The sequence below is a fragment of the Hetaerina americana genome, unplaced genomic scaffold, assembly GCF_022747635.1.
Source record: "Hetaerina americana unplaced genomic scaffold, ioHetAmer1.1.p SCAF_120, whole genome shotgun sequence".
Lineage (NCBI taxonomy): Eukaryota > Metazoa > Arthropoda > Insecta > Odonata > Calopterygidae > Hetaerina > Hetaerina americana.
In genome coordinates, this window is record NW_027286293.1 from 583307 (window position 1) to 606106 (window position 22800).

Sequence of the window (22800 nt, forward strand, 5' to 3'; positions counted from 1 at the left end):
AGCTACACGGAGAGTGGCAATGATTTCCAGAAACGGGAATATAGGGTGCGTTTCAGAAGTAAAGCAATTATTTTTCAAGTATTTTATCGAGCAGATTTGCACAAACACTTAAAATTCTTCAAAGTACCGTCCTTGGGCCTCTACATATTTTTTCCAGCGACTCTGCCATGACAGGTACGCGCCCTGGAAGGCGTCTTCGGTACCTCTCCCTAGGTCTTCGTTACGGCTGATTGGATTCCTTCTATGGATGAAAAACGGTTTCCTTTCAGGGCTGTCTCAATTCAAGGGAACAAAAAGAAGTCCACTGGGACGACGTCAAGACTAGAGGGGGGATGGGGCAGCGTTGGCACCTGGTGTTTGGGCAGGAACTCGAGGACCAGTAACGCGTTGTGGCAAGGCGCGTTGCCGTGATGGAGTTTCCAGGTAGCGGAAATGTCTTTTCTCGTCCTGATGACCCTTTTAAGATGTAGCAATACGAAACGCAACAGTAGACAAGTTCAGTTCATTGGCAACCATCGTGATACTCAATCGACGGTCATAGTCCAACAATTGTCGAACACGAGCCACATTGTTGTCGGTTTTGCTGGTTGACGGCCGCCCAGAGCGTCGCTCGTCGTGAACCTCTTCCCGGTCCTCCTTAAAGGCCTTTAACAACCTTAAAACTTGTGAGTAGGATAGAGCAGAGTCTCCGTAAGCCTCGCGAAGCATTTTTTAGTCCCCTCAAGATATTTTTTTCAGTTTAGCACAAAATTTAATATTCGCGTAACTTTGCTCGATCGTCGATTCCATTTTTTTCGTGGCACGGTCGGCCCGCAGAGATTTCCTACTGCTTCCACAACTTGGAGAGCACTGAGACGGATTTGGCGACAAAGCTTAGCGTCCCCTTCCCCACCTACTCCACCAAGTGGTTCGATTCCACTCCGATCAATGGGAGCGGCGCGAGAAATTCAATTGCATTACTTTCGGAGCACACACTTTATCTTGGGTTTCCTTCTCTTCTGTCCAATTTAAACCACACATGTCACCACTCTACTGGTTGTCAACAAGGGAAATACTAAGACCGTTAATACATAATAACGCACGGAATTACATCGTCAATTCTCGAGTTTTCTTCCCAGAAGGGAACACACGTACCCATTGTGAGGGTAATCACCAAGTTTTTTGGGAGGGGATTTTTTTATTTTAGGTAACACGAGATATATGTTATCTCAGGAAGTCAATTGTTTGAGACATCCCCCACGGGACGCGAGTACTTCAGAGTTATCACTTACTTCTGATTTTATCATTCTCTGACTTTTCCAGACCAAAATAAAAATGTCTTCCCAAACCCATATTCGTAAAATGTGACTGGACAGAATCATGAACTTAATGCACCCGATTGTTTCCGACTGAAGATTCACATTTTGAAGCTTGATATGGTGGAAGGAGTCCATCATGAAAAATTGTATAGTGTTATTTTCCACTAAATAAAAAGTTTACTGCTAAGCGCTTCACCTCGACATTTTTTATTTCGAGTAATGATATCGGATCTCTGAACCCTCATTATGTAAAAGATGAAAGGCCTTGAAGGAAGGCTTTGTGATGGCTCAGTGAGCCAAAACGGGCGTCGTATAGCTGATTTATTCAGTGGAAAACTGTATTAAGTTTAATTTTTCATTAATACTGATTTATCCATTTTCCGTACTCCCGGCATAATCTGCGAAAATTGTAGGGTTAATAAGACCAAATATGCTGAAATAATTTTTCCATTCAATATTTAGTCAGTGCTTCATAAAACGTTACTGTTTCAAAGGTGAATATTTACAATTCCTTATATTGGTAATAGGTGCATGAACAACTATGGTGATTTTCCCCTTAATTAGACAACCGCTTTCTTCCGCCGTAGTTTATTTATCAGCAGTTCTTTCATTTCCACCGTTTTTTTTTGCATTCCTTAGGCATTTTTAACCTCAGGGTGTGCATTTAACGTCCAACTATTGGCAGGAAGCGCATTTCCCATTCCTATTATTATTAACTGGCCCTACACATGATTTGACATTCTTAGGAAACGAATTCTCCTCACCAGATTTGATAGACGACTTCACATGAAGAGACCTCCACAATGTTTTTAAAAAAGGAAAGATAAGGCAACCGATCAATTCAAAAACGCATTAACAAAATATTTCAAACTTAAAACTAAAAATGAAATCTTTTTATCCATAGTGGCAATAAAAGATTAAGAACCAATTTCACTTGCCAATTTCTACTTGCGTTTAGAGAGATTAGTGCAGGGTAGTCTTTTTTGATATTCATAACAAATTAGCGAGAACTCTTCCGCATATGCTAAAAAAAAAACCTACTCAACACTAGATATGTTTTGCACCGTATCTATTCCTTCGCGAAGGATATAGGAAACAAATCTAGAGCAATTTGTTCCGTGTTTTCTTTCCCAGATTCCTCGAACTATCTCGGGATCCCATATCCAAATAAATATTCCTGACCTTTCCATTTGTTCCAGATAAGTGGAAACCCTGTACTCCTTTAATATTATTACTTTTAAATGGCTGAAACATTAACGTGACAGTATGAAGTACGCTCACGTTAAAAAATTAGCATTAACGGTCTCCTTCTATTAAAAAAATATAAAACAATTCGACCAAAATTTCAGAAAATATATTTTTTTACTTTCGCGCGTGATAAAAAGTAGGTACAGTTTCGGTAGAGCTGTTGTCACGCCCCACCAACAAAGCGTATTTGCCTTGGGTAATGTAAATGCGTACTTGCGTGAAAAAGTTGGTAGCTATTACCAACGATGCCGAACGAGCAGAAACGTGAAGGTTTCGCCGAATGTGTGCCAGCAGCATTGTGTCAAGAAACGCAAGTTTCTTTCCAGGGCTTCCACAACAGCCTCGGAAGTTGAATAACATTTTACTCTGATCTGAGTCGTTTCATTAGGCTGATAGGCGTTCAAGGAAATGGCAGGAAAAAAGAACAGCTTATATCGCATCTGATTTCCATGAAAGTTTTCATACCAGACATGTTGCTTTTTATTAACTATCACTGTGTGTTAATACTCAGAAAAAATAACTCTTGCGACCATTTCAGATTACTAACAATACTTCATTAGAAAAAGGATATTTTCAATTTTATGTTTTGACAAGCAAGCACAGGATGTTTTGTCATTTGAAGTTGCAAAATAAATCGTTTAAGAGCTGAATTTATAGTTCTCATAGAAGAATTTTAAGTGAAATATTACGTGAGGAGTTTAGCGTTTTAGGGATTCGAGGCAACGCCATAAACCTCGGTCTGTGGCAGTTTTCTCAAGACGATACCACGCATTACTACTTCTTCGTATAAATAATTTTTGAAAGTGGATATTAAAATACCTGAAACGTCATTTAAACTTCTTTAAATAGAAATTAGTTTCATTATTATCTGTTGCACAATCATTAAAATGCCACATAAATAATAATTTAATAAGCATTTATATTTTATAATAATAAATTTTACTTATTTGAATAAAATAAACCATAAATACAGTAATCAACCCGAATGTCGGTTTGGTAGGTGGTCGTAGAGTTCACCCACTATTAAGTCTTCTATGTGAAATTTACATATTAAAAGGGTAGGGGGACCAGATCCTTTCCGTGTGCCGGTTATGGCTTCCCAGGAAGGTCTGGTACCCGAGAAATTACACCGCTTGGGTGGAGCTGTAGCTGCCCGGAGAGGCTTGACCGGGAATCGAACCCGGGCCCTCCAGTCAGTAGTCAAACGCTCTACCCTTGGACTACCACGACCACGAAATAATTTAATTAAATTATTAAGCATAAAAATAAAGTCAGTCGGAAAAACTGACTTCGTCTCACAGCTGCCACGGATGAGATCTTAATGCTTACTTACAATTTTCTCCCCCCGTGGTTATTTCGAAGGCCATCTCGCCATCTATTCGGCTTTTCTCAAGCATCGTCCGTATTTCTATATTTCTACTGAATTTCTCCGGTTGCTATTTAGTTCATATCTTTGCTCACTAGTAAAACTTTCTAGGTAGCGTAAAAGAAAATGCGTCGGGTGGCTTTTTGAATTCTAACATTTTAATAGCTAATAAATTTGATATTTCAATTTAGAGAAAAAATACAAAAACATACCTTATAACCCTGAAAACTTGGGAATTTATAGTGGTAATTTTCCGTCATTTAAGAGTCATTAAATTAACTTCTCCGCCGCTCTCTCTCTTGGAGATGGGAACGTCCACTTACTTGCGGCCCTTGCCCTCCGAGCCCTCCTTCTCATCAGCTCCACTCTCCGAGCAGTTACCCTCGTCCGTGGTGGGGATGGAGTGCAGCGCGGAATCGTCCCGGCCCGCCCCCTCCTCGCCCCCGCCCTCCTCGCCCCCGCCCCCCCGCCCCAGCTCTTGCCTCAGCCGCCGCAGCTCCTCCTCCCGCTCCCGCATCTCGCGCAGTTCCATCGCTATCTTCAGTTCGGCCGGCGTCTCCGAGCGCGTCCACGCCGCCACCCGCCGGCCGCCCCCCTCCTCCTCGGCCGCCCCCTCCTCCTCGCCCTCGGGCCGCTTGGCCACCGTCTCCACGATCTTGGGGCCGGTGGCCGCCGGGGGCGAGGGCTCCTCCTCCCCACCGCCCACCTCCGCCGCCCCCGCCTCGCCCACCTCGGCCGCCTCGGCCGCCTCGACCTCGGCCCTGGGGGCCACCCTCGGGGGACTGCTTCCTGAAGCGGCAGCCGCCAGCATTATCTCCTCCCAGTAGTTCTTCGTCTTCTCCTTGTTCTCGATGATGGACTCGGTCACCACGACGCCGTCTGCAAAAGAGGAGGTGACCGACTCAGTGGGCTGACAGGGTCTCTGCGCTCGCCCCGCGACCGAAGCGAATTGCATGTCGCGGGAGAAACTATAATTGACTAAAAATCGTGCAATCCCATCACTGTTACCCCAAGCCTCGAGTCTTCAAGTCTCGAAAAAGAGAAGAGAGACGTCAAGCATCGAGATGAGACCACTCGCGTAGGAGGAGGATGCTGCTGCGTCACTCTCGAAAGACCACTTGAATGACACCGTGTTAATTACAAGCATTTAATGCTCCCCGGAGCAAGGCAAGTTCGCTCATCCGAGACTATATTTTGGGTAAATTTCTTCGGTTGATTCCCTCAGTTGTTATCCCTATCTTAATACTTCTTTACCAAAAAAATATTTATTCCAGAAAGTGAGATAAAGAAGCAGAATGTTTTTACGTTATAGGGAAGTAGTTGAAAATTTATTATGTTGTAACCATTTGGGATACGCGAATGAAAAGACATCTGTCAGTAATAATAAACGATTTTCGGGAAATTCTCTCCCAAAAGGTTACTTCAAAATCAAAAAAATGGTAAAAAAATTAGTGCATGACATAAATTTGTCCTCTGAGATTTCTCCCACATTTTTATGACAAGCGATTTTACCTTCTTTTCTTCAAGGGGGCGCGAGTCCCATTCACCCCCATCTCCAGCTATCCCTGCACTATATTTGGTCCTCCTCGTGAAAAAGGTTCCAAATTCAGATCTACAATGAAACTGATTTTGCAGAAGGCGCGTGTGCTGACTATTACATTCGAGCTAAGAAGCGAGAGGAGCCGCCATCCCCTGCCTATGGATATTGGCAGAAACAACTATGCACGAGACGAAGACATTCCATGTGAAATTTGGGACTAATATGATCTTGAAAAACGTCGAGTGGAACAGGTTGCACAAATCGCGGAGGAAGTCCTGAACGAAGTACACTCACTGGCAGGTCTTCTACCTGCAACGAGAATGAAAGCCCCACGCTGCGAAAGGCATAGGGCAGGAAGGAAAATAAAACGTACATAAACGCGTCGCACAAACTTGCAATCTTTCATCAGCACCGTTCTAACTACACCTAGATAATGAAATAAAATTACGGTATGGGCAAGAAAAATAAATTAAAAGAGTAGTAAGGGGGTAGTTTGAAAGGTTCCCGGAATCATCGCCCGTAGTCAGCCAGACAACTAGCTAGCGCAACCAGAATCCCGCGTGGTAACACTTAATGAGTGAAACGTAACGCTTCAGTGCTCTGGGAAGAGATCTGTGGTGCGCACGCCTCTCTGCTCTTGCTCCCGTGTAGTGATTTGTGAATATGGAAAAAATTGATATTGGAGCAGTGATTAAATACTTCGTGAGGAAAGGTATGAAAGCAAAGGACATTCATGCCGACTCCCAGAACACTCTGGGTGACTGCTCTGCATATTCAAATATTACCCAGCGGACAAATGAGTGTTAAGTTTGGTCGGGACAGCTTCGATGGTGATCCGCGTAGTGGTCGGCCAAAATGTGCCACTACCCCAGAAATTATTGGAAATGAGCATAAAATAGTCAGAGAGGATCGCCGACGAAGTGCGAGAAATCGCTGACGCTGTAGGGATGTCACCTGAACAGGCATATCACAATATAACACAGGAATTGGATACGAGAAAATAATCTGCTAGATGGGTGCCGCGTCTCTCGACGCAGGATCACAAACGAACCAGGACGGAAATTTCCGAATATGTTTGACCCGTTCTAAGAGCAATTAACAGATTTTCTGCGTCGGATTGTGACCACAGATAAAACTTGGATCCACTACTATAGCCCAGAGACAAAACAGCAGCCAAAGCAGCGGAAACGTGTTGATTCACCACCACCAAAGAAAGCAAAGGCAAGTTAAGGTCGGCCGGGAATGTGATGGCTTCAATTTTCTGGGATGCGAAAGGGATTATGCTCATAAATTATCTTCCCATTGGTATAACTATCACTGGAAAATACAACGGTAACCTCTTTGACCAACTACAACAAAAGATACATGAAAAAAGAACAGGTTTGGCAAGGAAGAAAGTAATAGTTTATCAAGACAATCCACGCCCACGTACAAGTTTCGTCGTCATGACAAAAATGCATGAACTAAGATACGATACCTCGTAAGTAAATGAGCAACCTATTTCAGCAGATATTGTAGCCGAGAACTGGAAAGATCTGAGGAAATATCACCTATATATCAAATGAAATTTGGGTGGCTTGTTTACCTAAAAATAGAACGAGTATAAATGTATACTAGTTAGATATTTAAGTAATCCACGAATAAAACGCGAGAATGTGGATAAAATTAACTTTTGAATGTTGATTAATCTTGATAGGTTTAATAATTATCAACTTTGGTTATGTACAGGGGAGAAAAATACCAACCGTCTTGGTCATATTACCGCGCAGCGCACATAAAAATGATCGCAGAGCACCACCAATTATTCTGATATCATAAGAGGTTGATTGGTAAAAGCAGAATGAAAGTTCCTTTTACTAATACCACTAATTTAAATATAGAACTCCTCATTTCAGTATTCCAACTAAGCTTGTAAGTCCGGGTGTCTAATTCTGGCGCTGTTTGTATTTCCGATGTGACGTATCGACAAAATTCGCTCCCAATCGTTTTGAGTTCCGATTCCAAGAATTCATTTTCATTCCGTTTTTTTCCAGCCGCAAGTTTTACAGGACTTCACCGAGCATTCTCTTATTAGTTTCACCAATACAAATTGTGATTGACAAAATAATTATAATCCTAGTTTCAGGATGTTTCACGTATATATTTAAAATGTTAACTTCGCACGCCCAAATTCAGCATGAACGAATTTATATTTCCAAAGGCGACGTCAAACGGTACATTTTAACTGTCTAATGATGTCGATCCGATGTACTTGTGACAGCACCCCCTAAAATGCATCGTGATCATCCATCCTCTACCCAATCCCCTTCTCGCACTCAAGGTAATTAGATCCTACCGAATGCTTTCACATCGTCCGATTCCAAATCGATCCAGAATGTAACCTGCGATATGTTGTCGCATTCCAACCCGCGGCCCGCCACTGTTTTTAATACGGCCCACAACCACCGATGCAGATTTTTAAAAGTACATGAAAACTGAAGTATAACACTGTACTTCCTTATTAGCACTTAAATCATTTATTAAAACTTAAATTTGTCGTTAAATTTAGTTTCAAAACCTGTTTCTCAGTGGGCTTCTCTATCTGAGAGTGTACGTAATAGTCAAAAAAATAATGGAAATACAACAATTAATTTCTATATTTACTACAACTTTCCTGATCCGGCCAGCTCGGAAAATATCTGTGATGAATGAAAGGTTGTGCATCGCAGATATGAAGAAAGACTACAACCGCGCCCACCTCTGGTTCCAATTTGGCCTCAACACCGTGGTCGTCGTCATTTCGCTTCTCTACTTTGTCATGAAATTATTAGACATTCCAAAATGACAAGCGGAGAATTTTTTTACGTCAAATGTGTCAAACTGACTTTTTCCGAGCACCAACCAAACTTCTCGAGTTTTCCAAATGTGTCCCTAGTTTCCCAGCCGGCAGACTCCTTGACTAATGAGTCGAGAGGGATATTTACGGCGATACGAACTACGATGGACTTGTCCAGTAAGCATGGAATTGTGATTGACGAACCAAGAAATTCACTAGAATAATCAGGTTAGTCAAAATCCAGAAAACCATGGCTTTTCGTGTTAAGCACTCAACTTTTTTTTTCATTAATAAAATGAACTACACCCATACAAATAAAAATCAAATTTTGTTAAAAATGTACTAGGTTTTAAGGATGTGTCCGGCCTATCTACCAATTACCGCTATTTATTTTAGCACTATCGTGTTCTACAAAAGAATTGATCACGTGAAATAGTTCCAATAGCAAAAACCTAAGACGTCATTTCTTGACCATACGAAAATGCTACGAGATGCTCGTATTTTGACAATAAGAAAACTGTGATTGAAAGCGAATCATAACTCGCTAGTGGAGTAGCTATGACCAAATAAAAAGTAACCAAGATATTTATGTTCATTGATTCAACTTGAGCGCATAACTATGCATAAAGGGGTCGATACGTCTTTCAATTGGCGGTTTTCTTATGACCTTGGGTTCGCTGGGATATTGATAAGACGCTTTTTGCATAGACTCCAAGTTTTCAACGGGCCTAACCATCCGCATGGACATTACACCTATATCCACGGAGATATGTAGCCCACGACCTTTGAATAAGGCTCACGGGAGTGGCAGCCATCTAATTAATTCAAATGGCAGGCATTTCTTCAGTATTTCCCATGGAATGGGATTCGCTGTTTGAGTGAAAGCAACATACTCCTGACGCCTTACAAGCCCATTCTCGACTGGTAGAGCTCTGAACTTTTCCGCTTTTCCAGCATCGATCATTCCGCGGTGCCACCAGATGGGTATGTACGGCACATTAAGAAGAGGACAATATTTAAAAAAACGTTATGCGATAATGCGGAGTTTACGAGAAACTCTTCAAACTTTTTCCTGGATCGTCCGCGGAATCATGAGCCGAATAAAAAAATAAAAATGCGAAAAATCCCAGCGTAAAACTCCTCGAAATATTATTAGACCCACCAAAAAAACAGAAGATTGCTTTTTCATTCGTGGTTCCAGTTTGTACCACTCCCATGTCCTTCAATGAAAAATAAATACACCATGAAATACACTTGGGCAAAAGATTGGGCCTAAGTAATACTTAAATACGGAAAAATGTTGCCCTATGCGCTTTAGTGGACACATCGTAGAATTAAATTGTTTTTTCCCGAAATCAATTAATATAAATATTTGATCCCGTCAACTCAACCTGAAGTTTGAAAATTTTGGCAAGGTGTAAATTACATCCGCCAATGATCGCCGTAGGCCTAGTTCATGCTCACATTTTGTCGAAGACGTTGACCACCGCAACACACTGACAACAGGGAAGTTCTTACAATTCATTTATCCAAATGTAGAAAGGGCATTAAACGTCCTCATTCATTAATCATAAGTGCGATTAATAGTCCCCATGAAATACATTAAACATAGCACTGTTTCCAACCTTACTTGGTGGAATTTTTCTATCGTGAGCAACGGAGGACGAATATCTATAACATTCCACATTCATAAGTTGTTTATTGTTCCTCACCAAATATTTACACGGCAAATAAAATACACAGTTTTATTTCCAGCAAGATACAATGCAGCAAAAGAGACCCGTTTGGTGTACGCTCAAGAATATCATAGTAGCATTTTACGCATTCCTCGCACAACATTCGCCATTATTATTATTATTTCATTTTGGGTGAAAAGCCTAGTTTCTTAAGTGCTAAGGCATGGCTTCTTCGATTTTCAGGATAAAATTGTATCAGGAAATGGAGGAAGGGTGAAGAGAAACCCGGCGTCGGCATTAGCCTACTCTTAGCGGAAGGAGCCAAGGGGTCCTCAGTTTAACGCCCCATCCGACGGACGTTGTACTCACTCGACGCGCCCTCCACAAAGCTCCTCAAGTCCTACAGGTATCCTCGGTCTCCAATAATGGAGCCCAGCCCCTCTAGGTGGGAAGCTAGCACTTCAGCAAACGCATCAGGGTATGATCCCCCTCAGTGGTAAATCCATGAATTTATCGAATAAATAAATATACACACGCACACACACACATATATATATGCATATGCCTATGTACACCATAAACACAGTAATCAACCCGAAGGTCGGTTTGGTGGGTGATGGTAGAGTTCACCCAGTGCTAAGGCCAACGCCGTGTGAAATTCACGCATCAGGGTAGGAGGCCAATACGTCTCCCTGTGCCAGTTATGGTTTCCCAGGAAGATCTGGTACCCGAAAAATCACAGCTTGGGTGGAGCTGCCGGTGCCCAGAGAGGCTTGACCGGGAATCGAACCCGGGCCCTCCGGTCAGTAGTCCGACGCTCTCCCCCTGGACTACCGCGACCCACAAATGTATGTGTATGTGCGTGTATATACGTATATGTGCAAATACATGTGTTTGTACATACATATATTTGCATATGCATGTGTGTCTATATGCATGTGTATATATACATATATGAAACCATTACCGGCACAGGGAAAGGAACTGGCACCCCTACCCTAATGTGTGAATTTTCACACGCCGTATAGGGCTTAGTACAGGGTGAACTCTACCATCACCTACTAAACCGACCTTCGGGTTGATTACTATGTTTATGGTTTATGGTTATATACATATATGTGCATATATGTGTGCGTGTATAAACATATGTGAACATATATGTGCGTGTATATATGTACATGTGTGTTGTATACATACATCTACATAAATATGTACTTTCCTATGCATGAACTAATTACAGCCCATAAAAATTGGCTTTATCATATTTCCATGAATTATTTAGTTTCTACAAAAAATCGACAATTTGCCAAAGATTTCTATTATCGCTAAATGCGTGATTTCTCCACGCCGGAAGGTCACTCAGATTAGGATGACACGAGGTCACAAGGGGAATACAAAGCCCCCAACAAAGGGATTCATTCTCGTGAATAAACCTCGTGAATCCATATGGAAGACGAAGAAGATAAGGCTATTGAATGGAGTTGACCAGGCTTTTCCGATCGTCATATATCACTCGTGAGCCACTGACAAAATGGAGCGAGCATATGCCCCGCAGGATTTCCATGTGTGACTAAGGAATGACCGCATATGACCCGTAAGACTGTATCCATTCAGAAGAGGCACGGCGTCAATCTTGCTCGCGTTTAAGTGAGCGAGAAGTGGGACCCCTGGGCGCCGGTCCAGCGAGAAAAAGGGCGCCAAGCTCCTCGTCGAGCGTACGCACACCAAATACACCAGGGTGGACATTCCCGAAGCGCGAGAACAGTAATTAAATGGCTAATCACTTCGCCTCCTCACCCTCATCGTCCGACTGATTCGCAGCCCGTGGAAACTGCCTGCGCGGACATGACACGTCATCACTCCACCTCCCACTCCTCATTGCACTCGTATCAACTCTTAGGACAAGCAGCTAACGACAGAACATTACAACAAAAGCCAGCCGCGCAGAACGAGCAAGGTTTCAGCGACCACGGAAGCATTCTTGATTAGCTTCGGTCGAGTTAGCTTTTAGAATATCAATGAGCATCCCAAAGACCATAGGTATCCACAAACAAGCATGCATAGCTCTAATGCAGAAGTGTCCAATAGCGGGTACGTGGGCCGAGTGACCTCTCCCAACTTCCAATACAGGGAAGTAGCCAGCCAAGGGAAATGCGTTTTTATGCTCCAGATATTGTGCATATGCTTTCATTCTCCCAGTGCTTCACTATCATTTGCATAACGCCACGTTGATTTTTATCAGCCGGTTTCAAGAGCCACCAACAGAATTCGAGCCCAACCGTGCATTCAGCACTCAAGCATCTGTACATATCTACAAGGATATACCACGCACACCAGCAATCTAATGCCAATGGCACTCATATAGTTATGAATATAGTTCAATTTCTGCAAAGCGGAATACTTGAGACGATCTTAATGTCAAAAATGTCTCCGTTTCAATTAGAATATTTGTTATTTAGCGACGGAGAGAGAGAAATCTGGTAGCTCGACCCAAATAAGTCTCGTCCTTTTTTTCTCGGAGACACCGATATTTTATGAAGAGCAAAATTGGCGTTAAGCAAGTGTGTCGTGGACCTGCTTGCCACATTTATGAAAACCCATTATACCTGGGCACTATACGCAATGAGAGAACTTCAAGGCGTGTGCGTTGGCCAGGCTGAGTTACTGAGCAAGCGCAATTCCATTCATTAATCTCATCTCGATTTATCCAACGAGTCGTGTAATCAGTCAGATAAACAGCGCTCTCCTGGAACACAGCCACGCCATTGGAGCTGATTGGGCTGTGGCCATTCATTCTCACAGCACTCCGCCCTCCCACCTCGCGACTCACCCAAAAGAGAGGGGGGGGGGAGGTGAGGACCTGACGCACTGAAATGACACCCGATTACTGTGCGTGGAGATTTTATTCCGTGTGCACGGAAAAGGCGGAACCACGACGAGAGCGTGGCGAGAGGGAGGATATCAACCGTCGCCCATGCCTCGTGCTTTCATCTCGTAATCCACACCATAAGCCGCATGCCGACACGAGGGCTGGTGGCAAGGGGGCCTTAGGCTACATTAATGCAATCGGTGATTGTTGGCGTTTGGCGTCTATCTATTCTCGGGTGCTTGGTTCAAATTGTCGTACGTGATCATGTATACCACTGAGGCCGTGAATTTGTCACAACATAGTAATACTTCATGATTGGTTCTTCTTGCCAAGTGGCAGGCCCTCTCATGGTTGATCTCCATGTCTTCCTACCTTGAGCCATTCTTTTCATCTCTTCGTATCTTTCCCCAACGTGAAGCTTGTCTATCGTCATCCTCCCCCGTCCTCTCTTCCCCTCCATCATTATTCCCTCCAGCACAGTCTTCAAACCTTCCTCGCACTACAATGCCCCAGCCTACCGACCTTCCTTTCCTTGATTATATTTACCCCTGGTCTTGCTTCTCCAATCCCTCGTAGCACCACCTGAATCTTTTACTCTATCCTCCCAACTAATTCCCTCTACCCTCCTCCAAATACACATTTCGAAGGCCTCTATTCAATGTAGATCTGGAGGAGTATGGGGGAGTTCTCCCCGCACGTTCTCAACCACTCTCACGAAACAAGCGGCTTCTCTTCTGTGCCAGGTTCAATTCAGGGACTAGGTCCTACAAAAGGGCCCCCAATTGCTCCCCCTGCATTCGATGAAAAACCTGTCCCACCCGAAATAACTCCGATATGATGGAAAAGAAACGGAAGCTGACGGCTCACACACATCCCAAGGGCGTGGGGCATTCCTCCGAAGAATAATAGTCCGCTACCCAGAAAACACCATGCAGCCACATTTCAGCTGGGGGAACTCAACGAGGCGTCGACTGGATTCGAACCGTGAAAGAGAGAATCAACATATGTTTTAAGGACACCACCCTGGAGAGGCTCGAAAAAGTTATGTCTACTCACCTGGGCCGATCCGCGGCAACTTCCCTGCCCGCCAATTTAAACCTAGTGTTCCATTCATGGAATTCGCTAATATGAATCTCTCTTCAGAGCGTTTTCCCAGCTGGGTACATTCCTAGTTGAAGGTATCAAGCAAATAGGGACTACAATAAGTACGACTGTCAAACTCTAGATCTCCTAACCCAGTGGTACACAACCCACAGGCCGCATATGGACCGCAACTACTTTTTATGCGGTACGTGACCGTTTTTGTTGGTTATTTTTTATTTAAACTATCTTCTAAAGTCAATATTCATAATTTTTTTAATTTAAAGCATATAAACGTGAAATTTTTGTTAATTTAATTTAAAATGTCACTTAGTTCCTTATTATGTACACATATACTTATGCAATAAAATAAATATAAAGCGCGAAGTTATTTCTGTTTGCTAAAATTTTCCTCACGCAGGCTCCGCTAATATCAGTTGGCGGACAAAGATTGCGCATCACTCCCCCAATTCAGACTCTAGACGTCAATAGACCCTATATCGGTGACACTGCCGTTAACATTGCGAACGACGGATGACTTCAAAGGCGGGAGTGGTTTCATTCACAGCGGCTATCAAATCGGCGAATAAGCATCCCGCCGACCTCCCCCGCCGTGGTTTGGCCCATCGGCGCTTCCTCTCCCGGTGCACCTCATCGACTGCACCGCTCACTTCCCTCATCCCAATCCTCTCACAACTCCGCCGCCGATGCCAACGGTCGACCCTCCATTCTCCGTAGTGTTTCTTTTGTCTTCCACAGCTTAGGTCCACGTTTCCCATCCACAAGGTCATCCACACTCCACTCTTGAGAGCTACGCTGATCGGATCATTCGCACGCGGGTATTCGCCCGGGCTCCATGGGTGCCTGTGCTCCAAGACGGTGTCTGTGGCCATGTTCCCAAAGTCCCTTCGTCCGTTCTTATCAGGGTGAAATATTCTTGCTGGAGATATGGATTATTAGGTTGCGCCGACTTCTGAGCACCACACTACGCCACTAGTTAACCTAACGGTCCACGGTTTCCGAATCTCGTCCTCGACCGCTCCGTGCACAAGTGGTCTCGCGCACGGGCATTAGATAACTCATCCTTGACATTTCATCGTTATCTCCTCCGTAACCATTAATCAAGGAGCAAAAGATTGGGAGTAGTGGGCCCGATGCTGGTATGTTTACTGATCTATTAGAGGGAAGTATAACCAGGCCACATACGGTGTAAAACTTTGTTTTTCCATTCACTGGAGATAAAGACTCGCTCATCAAGGGTACATACTCCCGCTTGCAGTGAGAAAGTACACCCATACACTTGCATCAAGTCGTATCCCTAATGTCCTTTCGTCCGCTGAGCGCTCAGGGAGCGGGACGCCAAAACGGTCGGATGGAATCTCGACACAATCGATTTCGTGCAAAAATGCGCACTCCGCCTACCACAACTGACTCTTTCACTTGTACTGCTGTTTCTAAGAGTTCAATCTGATGTCTTATTTCTTCATTTCTGTCAAAGTTCTTCACAGTTCCCTCTGTTCAATGTTCTGTTGTAGTTTTCTACGATCCCACAGGCGATTAAGACATTTTTCCTGAAGACATTGTCACTTGATCGCGGGTGAACTCTCATTTACCCATGCACGAAGGAGATAATAGGTGAGGACTGCTACTTCTGCTGTCTGTTTATTCTCAATATCATGTATCATTGTATTAATGCTGATCATAAAGAAAACTAGAAATTCTGCCTTACTGCGGTAATAAGGGTCATGACTACATAACCTTCATGCAAGACACCCATTTTATTATCCCGCTTCCATTTTCACATTTGCAAAAATTCGAGAACATTTTTTTATCGATGGATTACATTTAAGACACTTTTGAGAGAAATTAAAGAAATTCCGGGGGAAAAACTACAACAGGTATTGAAGAGTGATATTACGAGATAGCAAAAACCTTGAGGCCTATCTAAAGCTCCGGAGCTATTGAAATATTCCCGAGTCTTTGAATCTATGCGTTAAATACCCAATTTTTCTCATTGAATTAAATAAGAAAGTTTCTAGCCCAGTCATTCCGACTAAGTCGAAATGGTTTTCAGAAAAATCGCATTGCTTTTTTAATATTGCCAAATTAGTTTAATCAAACATCCAGTTCAAAAAATATTACAACAGCTATATTCAAGTTTAAAGCATTTGTCACTCGACGCTCCTCATACACTCATTGAATTAAATCATGATTTCAAACTTTGCATCAGCTCCAAATTTTTCAGCGTATTCGCAGTGCCAATAAGTTCAGCGAAAGGAATACTATACATATGCATTTTTATTCAAATTTTAGAAAAAATAGTTTACACGTAAATTACCGTCATTTTTCATTATCTGGCTAACATGGTGTCTTTACAGGAACTTGAGGCAGGCGTATAGAATTAAAATAAGGGATCAAATTTACTTTTAGAAGTTAAAAAAATTCGAAGATTCAATTGAATCCATAAATTAATTTATATTTGGCCACGCGGGACGAATCTCATAAAATCCGCTCCGGTAGTGAGCGGTGCCTAAACCTCTCACAGTTTCACAGCACGTAGTCCTCTGGCGCTATTATTGACAAACAGCAATACAATTATTGTAGAACATCAAAACAATCTCACTCTTCCCGTTATCCTTGTGCCCTTAACGTCAACGAGCACGTGAAGAAGTTTTAGCATACAAATATTCCAATTTATCGAAAGACGCACACATGTATATCCCTTCCCGTGATCAGCTCCGTCACTACTTTCATCCCACTCTTGCTACCACTTTATGGTTTTTAATTCACTCAAAAACTCGTTATTCTCCGGCACTTAAAGCTCATTTGAAAAGAAACCGTCAATCAACATTCCCTTCTGAGTCACTGCACACGGATGGCCCTTCCAGACGACCTCCTGAGTGAGTGAATGCCTCTCGTGTTCCCGAGGAAACTTCGGGAAACCTTGGAACAACGTGTAAAGGGAAAGAGAGAGACAAAAAAGAAAGAAACTTTCAGTTAACACCTTATTCATCGCCTTCGCTTTAAATCATTCGCTAATGATTCCGCACCCGTTCGAGAAGGGTAACTTAAAATTTACTTCAGATGGGAAAAGAGAAATGTAACAGTACTCCGTTAACTTACCATTTTACGCCCAATGCCACGGCAACCGACCCGCTCGTTACATTTTTCTATGCTGACAATAGAAACACATCAAGAAAAGGAAACCACCGGTTATTATGCCTGGCTGGGGCTCTCGTTAGAATAGACAACGCTTGCATGGGGTTTGCTTCCAGTGATGGAAGATTTAGCTCAATCTCTTTCTCATTAGGTATTTTAGCTCTGTTTTTACTTTCGCCATCCTCAACATATCGGGGCATAAAAAATATGGAAGAAGCCCGAATATTTCATTGCACTATTTATATTTCCTGAGCAAGTATGCGATTTCTGCGCTGAGATGTATAAAATCAGTGAGCAAAATTTGGTCAACATTTCTTTTGAATTTTCAATTCTACGTAATTCTACTAGACGATGGTTTCACCGAGCAGAGAAATCATAGCAGTTAATCATCGTTCGATTTATCGTTCGCGTTACTTGGCGGTCACACCGGTACGGGGAATGATACTATAAATTTAAGGAAATAATTTCAAATGCTTTCCAAATGACTTATTTTTAACTAATATAATATATTTTCGAACAAAACAATATTAGTAACTCCGATTTTTCTTATATAAGACATGACTTGGTCGGATGCTCAATACTCCGCCACGCGGAAGCGAATTTCTAGAAAATCAATACTTGAAAAATCATAGAATTGTTTCCGGGGCATACAACTTTATCAATGTCACTATGTCCGTTGAAGAGCCAATGATGATTTTACCCATAAAGCGTGGCTATTCGATATCTGGATAAATTGCTTACATCAAGTTTTAAATTTCAAGTTTGGAAATATTCATGAAACATTTTTTTGTTTTTTTTTAGATTTTTTGTTTCTTTTCATGGGCGTGGCAGGGGTTAGATCGCTGGTCAGGGTGGCCAGGGTTCGATATCGGGTTATGCCTCCGGCCCATCTCAGCTACAGCCAAGTTGTGTAATTTTTCGAGCACCAGATCTTCCTGGGAATTCACGGGTGGCATAGGGGAAGGAACTGGCCCCTGCACTGTATGTACGGATTGCACACACAGTATAGGGCTCAGTCGAGTCAAATGGGCTCCATACCTAGCTATGAAACCAATCTTTGGGCTAATTACTGCGGTGATTCAGCAACCTATTGAAAACAAAAGTTATCCAAGTGATCCGAGTGATTCCCACTATCCATCGATCACACATCAGGGTAGGGGGGCCAGTACCTTTCCCTGTGCTGGTTATGGTTTCCCAGGAATATCTGGTACCCTACAATAGCTTGGGTGGAGCTGCAGGTGCCCAGAAAGGCTTAACCGCAAATCGAACCCGGGCCCTCCGGGCAGTGGTCCAACGCTCTACCCCTGGGCTACCGCGACCCATATGTATTCATATATAATTCAAACTAAAGAGCGAGATGACTTTAGGTGCAATGTATAGAAAATATAGAAAAACACACAAAAAAAAGGACCCATGTAATCCGAAATTGTCGGTGACAGGACACCTTGCTCTGCGGGAAGAAGGAACTGAGAAAGAGGTTTCAAGAGGAGAGGACAAGGGTGCTGGATGAAAGGAGAAGGCGGGGAATGGTTTGGGAGGGGAAGAGTTGGGAGGAGAAGGATTGGAAGAGTGGGAGGGATAAGGAGGGTTTTGGGAGCGGAAGGGGAATGAAAATATCTCGAGGTTGGGGTAATGCATGTCTGACATTGATACCCGTCTCATTCAACGGATCGAGGAGCCAGCTTAATGCCTGTATTTTTAATGTGCTGGTAGACAGTGCCATATGACAAACAATTCCCTAACATTGCAATCAAACTTGAAACAATAGCATGAACATCGATAAAAATACAAAAACTTAGCTACTACATGCTAATATGATTAAAGCAAATACAAGGCAATGCATCACACATGAGTTAGCATCACACCATACAAACAACGCACCGTCCTATATGACACTCCGTCACGCAATGCCCCTCTTCATAACCCGTCAAAAATCACGCACCAAGTAACATCACACACTTGCAGTGTCCAACTTCGCACCGTCCACAACACTGAGCAACCATTATCGCCAGAGTCAGCATTTGTTTTATCACCCAATCCTTTGCCCATTGGCGGCCTCACACCTATTACTTATGCTCCTAACAGTTGATGGAAAGGGCTCCAGCAATTCTCCAGGTAGCCGGTTCCATTCGACAATACTTCTATTTAAAAATGAAACTCTTTCTGCGGGTTATTTGCATTATTTTTATCTTAAAATTGTGGGTTTTTTCTGCATAAAACTTGAGTTTTCTATTTCCTTCCTAAAATCTTCCCACACTTGGTCATTTTTAACAACTCCATACATCGCACCTAACCTACATGAACTCAGTCAAACGATAGAATTTCTTCTGCTATCAGTTGCAGGTAAGTAGCTCAGCCCTTCCTAATGTAATATTTATTAACCGACTCAATCCTTTACGAACACTTCACATAGAATGTACAATTCCTTAATTTAAGGTAAGCCACACTAACTAGCAGGCTAACAGCCACCGTCGAAGGCCCTCGCGTAGGCTCGTATTGAGTAAAGTTCCTCATTTCCTCCTCCATGTGTCACTAACAATTGTTGGGAAAAAACACTCGATGAGCATAAAGTGATTTATGATCTCTAAAATGGTTAGCTTAACATAGACAGTGGGGAAATGTTTCGTAACATTTCGGTCAATACACGTAAATAAAAAACGAGGGATATCTACAATGAACAGGACGTCACAACACAGAAAACTAGCATAAGCTGTCTCCGACGAAAACTGAATAACGCTATCGATTGGAGCTATTTATTTAGGTATCCTTAGGTTGACGACAACGGAAAACATTAATATATTGTATTCAGTTGATAATACAATTTATTAGGCATGCGTCAGATAGTTTATTCGACTACACCCGCATTAACGCGAAAACAAGCCGACAACGGGAATTATTCATTGTTCATCACCTTCCGCTATTCACCGAATGAGGGAGATAATAGAGCCATTACGAACTTCGAGTAACCGTAACTGATTTTCTTTTACTCACTTAATAAGCTGCAAAGCTACTCAGAACAAACTGGGGCAGGAGCTATGACTAACTAGAATACCTATGAAAATGCACGCTCCTTGGAAACAAGGTGGTGCCCAACCATCTAAGACGCACACGTCATTGGTAATCATCCCGTGCCCCCCCCTCAAGGATGACATCCTGTTTTTTAAGAAAGAGTGTCGAAATCACGACTGGCGGCGACCCCCTCCGGGAGCGGTTGCGACACGTGCGGATTGACGCGAAGGGGAAAAAGGAGGTGGGGGGGCGCCGTGTCTGCACCCTGCGCGCCTCGCGAGGGCAACCCCCACGTGTACACGTCTAGTACTTTCCAGACATCTTGGGGGGAGGGGGGGCGGGGGGAGAGAGAGATCTCACGGTGCCAAGCAATGTCTCCGTGGATCATCACCAAGAGTGTCTAAATTGGTAAATTCAACCGAATGCCGACGATAATATTGTGCATCGCGCTCAGAAATCGATTCCTGTACGGCTGGCTCACGAGCCAGACTTCCGGCTTCGGTTCCCGAGGCGCGCGGAAAGAGGAGGATGATGCCAAGGAATTCCGCTTATCATTGCTCGGTGGTTCTTGGTTCAAGGCCAGACTTCATACTTGGAGACTAGATATCTACGAAAACAACCGTGGCATGTGCAACCGAGACTTAGCATTTCGTGGACATTGAATCGAGGGGTTGGCGGCTATGTCCGCGAATGCTGAATGGGACTCACAGCTCACTTCGCTCAGGCGAGATGAGGAGCGGCGGTCCGGATGGGCATGGCGAGTCACGGAAATACAAGAGAGAAATATCGCCACAAGCAAACAGAAAGCGTCGCATATTGGAAAACCTCGGTTGGGAACAGTTTAAATGATTTTGTAACAACTAACTCCGCCACATTGTAGAAAACACTAGCCTGGAGATGCTGCAGTCGAGTGTAACTGGCAATATATCAATTTCGTCTGTGTAACGCTCGGGCCTGGAATCGCCCGATCCCGAGATGAGCTGGCAGAATGTGGCGATATGCTTCGGAGCGTCTTTTCACGTACACCCCACCACAAGCAGTGCGCGTCAGAGAGCGAACGGGCGACGGTTGACGACTTCCGACTCACCTGGCACCCGCCGATCGGGTGAGGGTTGTGGTCCCATCGTGAAAGCACACAATCACGGGAGCACTGCCACTCCGGCAGCAGCAGGCACACTGCTAAGGGCGGCACAACCCCCCGAGTCTCTAGGGCGCTCGGCTCAGACGCACACTCCAGAGGCACGGGCGGAGCGTGATGGACCGTCTTGGCCTCACCAGACCCCGGTCTCGCGATTCGAAAGCTCACGAGGGGGCCAAGGCGATTACTGCCCGCAGGTGTGTCTGCGCACGGATGGAGACATTATCAGACGCCTTCCTTATCTCGGAGGCGGCTCCCTTATCTGAGGCGCATCACCCGCAACAATGAGCCATCAACTTCCCCCCCGCCTAACTGAATATTCTTCGCAGTGGCCCACCGTCTTATCTTGCCATCGGTTACACGACACGAGATTCCAATGGAATGTCATCTGATTGCGGACACTGTTAGTTCAAGGGAACCGAGCGGTGTGGCGTAATTAATATAGCGCCGCTGGGTTTTCAATTTATTTCACCACTCATATTTCCGCAGTAAAACACACGTAGGGAAACATCTAAGGAGCACGCTCCACTATGCATACCATGCCTGTGAAAACAATGATGAGGGCAGACTACGTAGTTTGGAACCTGAAAGGGGAAGCGTGTGGCGAAAATGAAAGATGTGAAGGATTACCTCGGACCAAATTTATCGACCCGAAAAATGACTCGATACCGTAGGAGTGGCCGGGCACGCAATCTTAAGGTGGCGCGTGGAATTCCCACATTTTAGTGTTGGTATAAACCCCTTTGTCCGTTCCATCTTGAGGTGCCCCAAGATGATACGGTGCCCCCAAGTCGCGTTACTCGTGTCAAGCCGAGAGGAATACCACGAACAAATATGTACATCGAAAACCACTTCACAGCGACAGGTTCATGAAATCACGCGGGTTACTCGATGCAAATATGAATGAACCCAGTCGAAACCACTCATCGCCTTTTGAAACCTGCGACGATCCGTGGTGCACAGCAGCCGTGTCACGGTCCGTCGCTCGCCGCGTCTCGGCAGCCGATGCCCTCGATTTTTGCTATGCGTATCCAAAGAGTCTGCTTCTCGAATTTTCTTCGACGAAAACGCCACTTAGCGCTGGCTATCGTCCCCACTGCCGCAATTATTGTGGTGTCTGGGGTTTACTAGCAGTTGACCCTGGCATTAGTATTTCTTTGGGGAAAAACTGACTTCTTGAAAGTGGGTGTTTTGGGTAGGTATTAAAGGTGGTCTGGCCACAGACTTTTAGAGAAGACTCTGTGAACTCACGAAAAGGCACGAGAACTCGCTTTCGAGAGATAACCATGGCACATGGCGTGGCGTGGCTCCATGAACTGACGAGAAGATACGAGAGCTCTTATGAGACCTGATATATGGTCTTAGCATATGTCTAAACCTCCCTCAGATAAATTTATATCATGTAGTATGCGAAGCACGCCAAGCAGATAAACGAATTAATCAAGTTTAAATTAAAGAAGACAAACTCGGCAATATCCAATGCGGTTTTGGCCAATAAGTTCACCGGCGCGAAGGAGATATTTAGCATCGGCAGTGTACAAATTCTGTCGGAATCCTGCATGTTTCTTCAAATAGACCCAATTTTAACACTCCCGCATGACA

General features: G+C 43.9%; 1 protein-coding gene across 1 annotated transcript in view; it reads right to left on the bottom strand.

The window, feature by feature from the left end:
* LOC139685924 (uncharacterized) overlaps nucleotides 1-22800 on the bottom strand; it is a 132590-nt gene that overhangs the window by 31469 nt on the left and 78321 nt on the right. Inside the window, exon 4 of the mRNA XM_071583055.1 lies at nucleotides 4236-4791. Within this exon, the coding sequence (XP_071439156.1) occupies nucleotides 4236-4791 (556 nt within the window). The remainder of the gene's footprint in view (nucleotides 1-4235; nucleotides 4792-22800) is intronic.